General features: G+C 38.9%; 1 protein-coding gene across 1 annotated transcript; it reads left to right on the top strand.

Moving 5' to 3' along the window:
• On the top strand, positions 1-8,192 carry LNP1 (leukemia NUP98 fusion partner 1; the record flags this gene model as incomplete). Its single annotated transcript, XM_079542835.1, has 3 exons — positions 1-150; positions 5,788-6,033; positions 8,013-8,192. The coding sequence occupies 3 exons, from the start codon at positions 1-3 to the stop codon at positions 8,190-8,192; spliced, it is 576 nt and encodes a 191-aa protein (XP_079398961.1).
• Between the last annotated feature and the right edge of the window lie 1,084 nt (positions 8,193-9,276).

The following is a 9,276-nucleotide window of genomic DNA, read 5'->3' as shown; positions in this document are numbered from 1 at the left end:
ATGGAATATGAAGAGGATGATGATATTTCCTTTGCAAGATGGATGAGCAGTTTCTGGGGCCACAGTTTGATTGATGAGAATGAGAAAGAGAGTAGAGGCCACAAGAAACGTCAAACAAGATCCCTTAGTGAAAGGAGAGCCTCCCTTCCGGTAAGAGCTGCGTGCAGTTTTCTGTGTTCATGTGTGTGTGGCTTATGTATAATCTTCAGTGCAGACATCCCAAAAGTTAACCCTAGAGATCCACTGGGATGAGAATGCCTCACTTACCTTGTCAACTAGGTTCAGTTCCTACTGGCAGAAGTTGCTTCTCAAACTCAGCTCCCTCCAGAAGCCTCAGAGGTCTTTGGGATAGAGGAAGATGAGAAAACTTCATGATGAGGAAAGACAGGACCAAAAAATGGAAGAAGAAGGCTGCGATAACTGCTGGAGTCCTAGCTATGCATTATGATTTTCTGTCTGGTAAAGCATGACCTGACAGAGATACAAGCACTTCAGAAATCTGGCGTGCATGAACTTGTGTTCAATGAGTATGTTCTCACATGTAAAACTACATAAGCCTATATACATTCATTGGATTTTGACCTAATTCTACAACCACTCTTCTCAAGGAAGCTGTGTGCTTTTCTCTCTGGAATTTAGCTGCTTGCTGGTGTAACTTTGAATTTAAGCTAGAGGATATGGTCCCTCCTTGTTTAAAGTATCTGAACCCAAAAATACATAACTAAGCTTATTATATTATGAAGTAAATTATTAAGGGAGAAACAGCTTCTTTTTTCCTAAACCATCAGAACAGTGGGGAAAGGGACAGGGTTCAAATGCCAAAGCAGTTTTTTAAGGTAGCTGACAACTAACTAATAATCAAAATGCAAAAAAAGCAGATATTCCCAGTCCTTAAAAAAAAAAGTGTAGGTACCTCAAACCTGTCTCTTTTTTTTCCAGATGCATCGATTGGCTTCCCAAAGTAATTATGTTTACTTACAAATAATTTTTCAGTTATATCCTAAATCATAATGTCTGCAACAAAGCCAATACTATTTTATTCCAAAGATTTTTTTCTGTCATGTACTATATTTCACCTTGAAAATCACCTTGCACTGAATCTGCCATGCTCTAAGCGGTGGGATTTTTCCTTTACATAGAATCATAAAATAGAATGACGGAATCATTAAGGCTGGAAAAAACCACCATTCCAACCATCCATCTGCCCATCATCACCGTGTCCATGCAACCACATCCCACAGTGTCACATTCACATTTACACATTTCTTACACCTCCAGGAAAATTTTTTTCTTTTCTCAAAAATTATGGTTAAGAGGAGCAAAACAGAACAAAACGACCTCCTTACTCTTTGAATATCATCTTTACGATATTTTAGTTTTGTTCTTCAGAGAATTATGCATACACAATTTCTTTACGCCTAATACAGACTGAAGCATCAGAATGTACCTTAAATTGCATTCCATTCAGCAAGTTGCTGAATACGGCTTCATTGCATGCTTGTGTGTGTACACATACATTTAATTTGAAGCACGTTCTTAAATTCAGTTTGATCAAAAGCTATTTCAATGCTTTTGCTAATGATAATTGTATCCCTGAATCAGCACTTGAACTTTAATGAAGTTAGCTTAGAGAGAAAAGGCTGTGACTTTTTGTATGATTGTTCAATCAGTTAAAGTTACCCTGTACACTTAATTATGTCTGGCCTTCATGTTAGTGCTCCACAGTTTTTTTCTTGGCTCAGCTATACTATGTAGCACATATAGATCTCAATCTCAGTGCCAGAAATAGACCATGGGAATGAAAAAGGATGATTTGTTTGGATTTCTTATAACAAATTCTGATAATTTTTTATAATAAACTATTTTAATAGAAATTTCTGATCAGTTGATAGTGAAGACTACTAAAATACATTGTGTTAAATCAAATCTAGAAATTATTCAATTGGGTGCACTAGTAATTCCTTAGAAACATCTTCAAAAAGTGCATCTCCTTCTCAGAGCCACGACTTGCTATTGCACCTAGATGTGCTCTTTAGACTGTTGTTACAAAGAATAACTACTATGAGAATCAAAACAATTACCAGTGCTAGTTAAATAACATCTTTCTTTTGTCAGAATAGTGCAATTAAAAAAGCTTTGTAGAAGAACTCCTCTGTGATTTGCTTCACAGAAACTAACAATAATTTGTATTTCTTTTTCCCCAGGATCGTATCATACCTTATAAGACAAACATTACTGAGATGCGGTTCACAAAATGCTTTTGTTGTGATCATTCCCATTTTGCAGAGGAACACAAACTTATATTCATCCCTCACTGGGTCACTGGCAGAACATGTAACTGGCCTCAGGAATTCTCATGCCAAAACAGGCTAAAACAATAAGTCCAGAACTCTCCATTAAAACAAATACATCCACTCCCCTGAAAAGCATCAGGTTCAGATAAGTCATCACAGGCCTGCAGTGAATGTGGAAACAGCCTGAGGAGAACTAAGTCATCTGCTTTCAACTGCTTTAATTAATTTGCTGTACACTGCAAATTTTAGATACAGTAACTGATTCTCTTTCTGAAGCTGATGACTTTGCTTGATGCATTCTAGTTATCCTCCATCATTTCAGCTCAGGACTGTTTCCTACTTCCCAGGCATTTTGCTATGGGGAAAATATTGCATGCTGAGGAGCACTGGTTAGAGTTTTACAACCCTATATATGGGAGAACTTTGAAGTAGACATTGCTCATGACAGAAAAGCAGATAAGAAACAGCCAAGGGTGAGAGCAGAACTTCTGACTACAGTTGAAGGTACTGACACTTATTCTAAACTAAAAATCAGACTAAACATCTATTGCAATATCATTACTACAGATCAGTGTAAGCCTAGGCTGAAACATTTTTAAGGAATTCATGCTTGGCTATAAGCTTCTTGGGAGGAAAGAATGCTCTGGGACAGAATCGGAATGTCAGATTTTCCAAAATATTCCTAGAGAACTGGGGTCGTTATGTAAACTTGAGCAAACAACAAATGCAACGCTGACAGTCTGAAGATTAATTGTCTCACTGACAGCTGTGTGAGTCCTCAGATCAAAGCCAAAAGATGGAAGAAATTATCTTGTCTCCAACAGAAACTGAGAAATAGAATAGGCAAATAATATTGGCACCAAGTTCTTGAGGATTTTTTGTTTCTGGGCTTTTTCTGCGTTAGCAAACAATCTGCTGCCTATTATATAAACAGACACTAAGCATGACTGGGATTACACAAAGGCTCATACAGAAAAAGGGGGTACTAAATGGAGTGAGAAACAAACGCAGAGAGGTAGCAAAAATTCCCTATTGTGATATCAAAGAACAGATATAATTCTTACTTCCCATGCCTTTTTCCTTGTTTCACCTCCTCTCCATTTCTCCAGTTGAAGAACTACTCAAGGCAAATCCTAGAGGCCAGAGATGATAGAAGCTTGCTAAAGAGGCATCACATGAAAACAGGAGCCAGCTACTGGGGCAAGGATGGGAGCAGACATTGGAGCAGCACTCAGAGGCTTTTGGAAAGGGAAGGCAGCAGTAGTGGGTGGACAAGAAAGCATGGATACAGAAAAAAATCTCTGTTTCCAGCAGCTCTTGAGACATCAGGAAGGGAAGCATAGATTAAAGATATCTCAGGCCTGTTCTTATTTGCAGTGGTATCATGCAATCCATTTGGCACCAAATCTATGTATTAAACACATGTATTAAGTCGAAGAAATGGATCTTACGTAAACTCATTGCCAGAATTTATCTTAAATAAAAGAGGACTACTGTTTTCTACTAGTAATAAGCCATGAAATGTTCATTCTTAGCAATTGTACTAAGGCCTTTGTCCTCTGTCAGGTTGTGCTGATAAGACAGTAACGTGCTAATGTGTGTGTGCACTGTGAGAGAAAGCATGGCCACTGTAATGAGATTACATGATCATAGTATCGTAGAATGGTTTGGGTTGGAAGGGACCTGTAAGGTCATCTAGTTCCAGCCCCTTGCTAAAGGCAGGGATATCTCCCACTAGACCAGGTTGCTTAAAGCTCCATCCAGCCTGGCCTTGAGTGCTTCTGGGGGGGGGGAAGGGGGCATTCCTAACCTCTCTGAGAAACCTGTTCCAGTGTTTCAACACCTTGACTATAAAGAATTTATTCCTAATATATAGTCTAAATCTGGCCTCTTCCAGATTAAAACCATTTCCCCTTGTCATATGTGTAGCTGTACCCTAGGTTCACTGAGACAAATCTGCATTTCAGAGGAAGGCCTGTCTCTTTTCTGAACCATAGTGTCTATGTTAGCATGTGAACTACATTCTTTTTGTTAAGAGCATCACTATAATTTCATCTCTGAAGGAAAAATAAAAAGCAACATCTTTGTAGCATAAAATATTTACAGATAAAACAAAACAAGATTGATGAATACCATCCTCTGCTTCATCTGTTCTCCTGTTTTGTTTTATTTTTCTTTTTTTAAAGCCTCTAAGAAAAAATACCTGTGATTTTTAGTGTGAAACAATGTGTGTTTCCAGGAAACAATATACACTGATACCATTAAAACGACATAGAAGATGTTCAGCTTGTACAGCTTGACATGGCATGTGTACTCCTGTCCCTCAAGCACAATCCGATTGCTTTGGTGCTTTTCCAAATAAGAATACGATATGACCTTACAGAAATCACAGCAATATCGATTAGTGTTGTAACAGTATGCCTCAAAGTAAAAATAGCATAGCAGGAATCATTACCACTACTCTCAGCAGCAGTCTGTAATACTAGTTGCCAGAGTTAGCTTGTGTCTGGAAATGAAGTTGAACTTGCATCATATGTGCTGAGGACCCTTTGGTGTTAAGTACATCTAGAAAGTATAAGACTTATGTAAAAATAAAAGAAAACAACAACAACAAAAAGAGTTTCAGGTGACTGTGAAAATGGGAAGTATAAATTAATAAACAGCAGGATATACGGTCCCTCAGTTATTGCCAATAGCTGCATACAGGAAGTCATAATGAGGGAGGCAAAACCTATATGGAGCTGTGGTATTTTGCTGGAAGATGCAACAGAAGTAGATTTACTGGTGATTTAGCACCTCTCATCAAGCCATTGTGAAAAGCCTGTTTCCGTCTTTCCCAACCTTAATGATTGCATGATTCTATCATTCTATCATTTTTCTATTAGGGATGTGTCCCTTAGTGCCCTGAAAATGCTCTCTTGTGAGGTCAGGATGAATATGCCCAAGAAACCACTAAAAAAACTGGAGCTGAACAGTAGAGCATCTTGTCTGCATTTAGGCCAGGCAGCAGATATAATAAGACTGGGCTAGAAATGGTCTCTGTCACACTCAGTTGACCTCAAAATCTCTAATAAGACCCAGAGCACCTGTGAGTCAAACTCAGTGTCTGGTTCATCTGGCCACAGAAGGGCTGGGTCTCTGCTGTTTAAAAGCCCTGCCTAGAACCCATTCCCTGAGGGGATGGCTGGGTGTTTGGGATTATGAAGTGTCCCAGTTCTTTTCCATGACAGTGGGCACACCTCACATTTCAAATGCTTATTTGGATGCCAGAACTTTAGATACTCAAAAATGGGAATGAGTAAATTTCGTTGCTGCCCCAAGGAAGCAAGCTCTTTGACAGTGTGATTCTTCGGCACAAATAAGGAAAGATACAGAAGTCTGGGAAAGGTTATTTGTTCTGTAGTACTGCTTGGAGAGTACTCTGTAGTAGAGAATCTGCCCTGTGTGCTCTGCTTTAGAATTCAATACTCAGCAAAGACCTCTTCTTTTGCAGGCCAGGCTTTCCTCTCTTCATACAACACGACTTCATGCCTCTGCCAAAGGTTCATCTTCAGGTCATCTCAAGGGCTCCAAGGAATTTCAAGAAGACCAAGATGTCAAATACCACTGCCACAAGAAGGCAAGCAGAACACCTTCAGCAGACAGCTCAGGCCCAGAGACAAGGTCAAACTCCATGCAGGAATTTGCAGAGTCCTTTGAGAAGCAATTGCATTTCAAGAGCAAACGCTCAGTTTCTTTGGTAGGTGACAACTAGCAGCAACCTTAAGAAGACTTCAGAAATAAATAAATAAAATAAAATAAAAAATAAGTAAATTAATAAATCAGGCTAGCTTTATCCCTTATGTAATCTTTGTGTCTTTGCTTGGGGAGGAGCAGAAATAAGCTTGAATTAGAATTTCTTGAATGATGTTATCCTTACTGTAGTTGAAGAAATGTAAAACTGCTAATGTCATTAACATGAGCATTTTGGATGTAGTGTCACCACCTAGACTTGTTCCAAAGTGTGTAACTTCAAAATGAGACACTGCACACCCTGTGGCAACAAGACAATATAAAAACAGACCTGCTTTGCTTTTGCTGTGATATCCAAGTGACTTTCTCATTGCTGTTGACCTGGTTTAACCACATGCCATGTTATCTGTAAGACTGCCAAGCATCAGGGTGTTTGAGGGATTTCTCTTCCCTGGGACTCCAGTGTCATTGCACTACTGCAGCAGCAGCCATTGCTATATTTTCACTGTAAGGGCATGCAGCCAGCATGGAACCTTTTCCTATTTCATTCTTCTTCCTGTTATTCTCTCCTGAGGCATGATTCTGCATGGTTTGCACTGAAGGAGGAGCCAATAATGACCTTTCTGACAATTTAATGCATTTATTATAATGATACATACTATCTGCTGTATCGCATACTGGAGGGAAGGGTACTGAACAGTAAATCCCTTTTAAGTATTGGAAGAACTCTGTCAAATTCAGTCACCCCACTGAAAAGCTGTGCTTGAATAACTCTGAATAATTATCATCAGTAACAACAAATGGAAGTGTCCTTTATTTTTTCAGTTTTTTGACATTGTCAGTTTCATATGGAGAAGTAATCGTTATCTCTCTATGCAGACCTTCCATTCAGCAGTAAGAGAAGAAACAATAAAAATCTCTTTTCAATAAATAGCATAATTACACGATCAGTCCCACAGTTACAGTCCTTGCATGCTCAGTCCTCTAGGAATATGAAGAGTTATGGTGATGACAACTCTGTTATTCAATTTTTAAGATTTTATGTGAATTCTGTAATCTTTTTTCCTTTCAGGAACTACTCAGTATTTATTTCATTCAGAATTTCCCACTGCCTCATTTGCCAGCCCTCATCAGTAGCTGATTGTTTATCATTTCTCAAAAGACTTCTGCTAGGAAGTCTGTGAGCATGTCAGTTGTGTGATAAGTACAGCGAATATAATAAACTAAGTTTGACTTTGGTTGCATTTTAAAAACACGGATTCTGGAACTCTTCTGTAATTTACAGCAAGGTGTGCTGGGCTATACTTTGATCTGTCTTTCAACTAGGCCAAACTATTAAAGCCTGTAAGATGTCAAGGACTGAAGAACCTTGAAGAACTGAGTGATAGGTATTAGAGATCTGAAAGGAAATTTGTGAGTGGGCTTAAACACAGAGCTCCAAAAAGAGTGTTGAAAAATCCTTTTTTGCATTTGGATCCCTACAAGTACTGTTCAAACCACCCTTTATACGACCAGCAGATTAAAAGAAATTAAAAGTGGAGAAAAGGTAATTTCACTTCATCTCCTTCCCTGCACGTTGCTTTTCTCTAAATAAATGTTTCAGCACTTGTTTTCAGCATGGTCTTTGTAACTGTCAGTGAGCAACTTTCAGATTTTAAAAGATGGATCATGTGAAATAAGAAAAACAAGGAATCTAAGCTGAAATTTCAGAGCCTCCTTTCCCCCTCATGTCTCTTCTCCCAAGCTTGCCTTTCAGGCAGACTACCCTCCTACCACCCAAAAAGTATTAGAGCGTGTTGCTCTTTGCTGATTATTAATGTCACTGGCTGGGGCCATGAGTTTGAACCCATTGTGTTAAAGCTGATCTGCCTGATATTTTGGTAAATGTAGTATTTTACTATGTATTACTACTGAAATATTGTTATCAGATTTTGTTGATGATGTAAGAGTCACTTAATTCTATTCTATTTTTCTCCTGCCTTTTAGCAACCTGAAGGCATGAAGGAGAGAAGAGAGAGACTGCATCTGAGAAAGAACAAGTCTCACAAGAGAATGGGAGAGAAATCAGAGCCAGGGAGAGTGCAGAAAGATGAACACTCAGAAGCTATACCCGCAAAACACAACGAACAGTTCCCTTCACAAGCAAGCACTGAGAAAGGATATTGATGCACAGGCAGCTAGAATGTCTTGGGCTAATGAATTTTAGCACTATCTGTGATGAACAGAGGGAGCGTTCTTGTTTTGACTAGAAGAGGCTTGTTAGCTAGAGCAAATCCAAAGCTGCAAAATGAAACTAGAATTCAACTGCATAATTGATACCATTTTACTACATTCCTGTCGTTTTTTTCTCCAGTAGGAATGTGACCCTGCTCAGAGATATGGGGCAATGAACCACACCTTTAGAGGGTTTCAGGCAGATTTAGCATTGCAGCAGGACAATAGTGGATATGTTTGTTTAGGAGGAGAACACCTATGTATTACAGAGCTGTGGAAAGTCACTCAAAGCCATATATTTGTGCTTTAATTGTGAACAGAAAGATCAGGAAAGAAAATGTACACATAAATTATCATCCATTACTTGGCCCTGACATAGACTTAGAGATGGTTTGGAAACGGGGATCTCTTCTCTTTGATAGTCTCCCAATCCCAAATTTGTGGAGATGATAGGAAAATAAATAAGCCCTCACACTCTCCTCTACATGTTGCTGTTGTCACTGTCCGTGCAATAAAACTCTTTTCTCTCCATGTCCAGTCTCATTTCCCAAGTCACACAACTAGTTTTTCTGCCAGCTTTTTCTCTGCTGTGGCCTTTCCTCCCTTCATTTTCTATTTTGTAGCTGTGACTCGTAGCTGTAAGACTCTTTTATTACAACTCTAGTTCTGCCTCATCAAAATTTGAGCCTTGCTCAAACCTCTGGTAAAAAACAGAGATGATCAGCCTCCTGCACTTCTATATAATTTCTTCAAGGGGCTGATTATACTTCCCACAAATTCAGGGTGGTGGATCCTTTTCATTTTTTCCTTTTTTTTTCATGAATTAAGGCCAAACAAAGGAATTGGGAAGTGACTCTGCCAGGGATAAGCAGGTCTTGGGAATTTTTTTTCTGGCTGAGGATTTTCTAAACTCAGCTGTAAATCTCATCATCTGTAAGTAAGATTTCCTTCTATGCATAGGAATACAATTTCCATATGCTTAGAAACACAGCTTTTTGACATGGAGTCTTCCCTTCAGAGAAAATCACTGTCATTG

This window comes from Tetrao urogallus (assembly GCF_951394365.1).
Source record: "Tetrao urogallus genome assembly, chromosome: 1".
NCBI lineage: Eukaryota > Metazoa > Chordata > Aves > Galliformes > Phasianidae > Tetrao > Tetrao urogallus.
The sequence above is the reverse complement of the archived record's forward strand: the minus strand, read 5'-3'. Positions and strand labels throughout refer to the sequence as shown.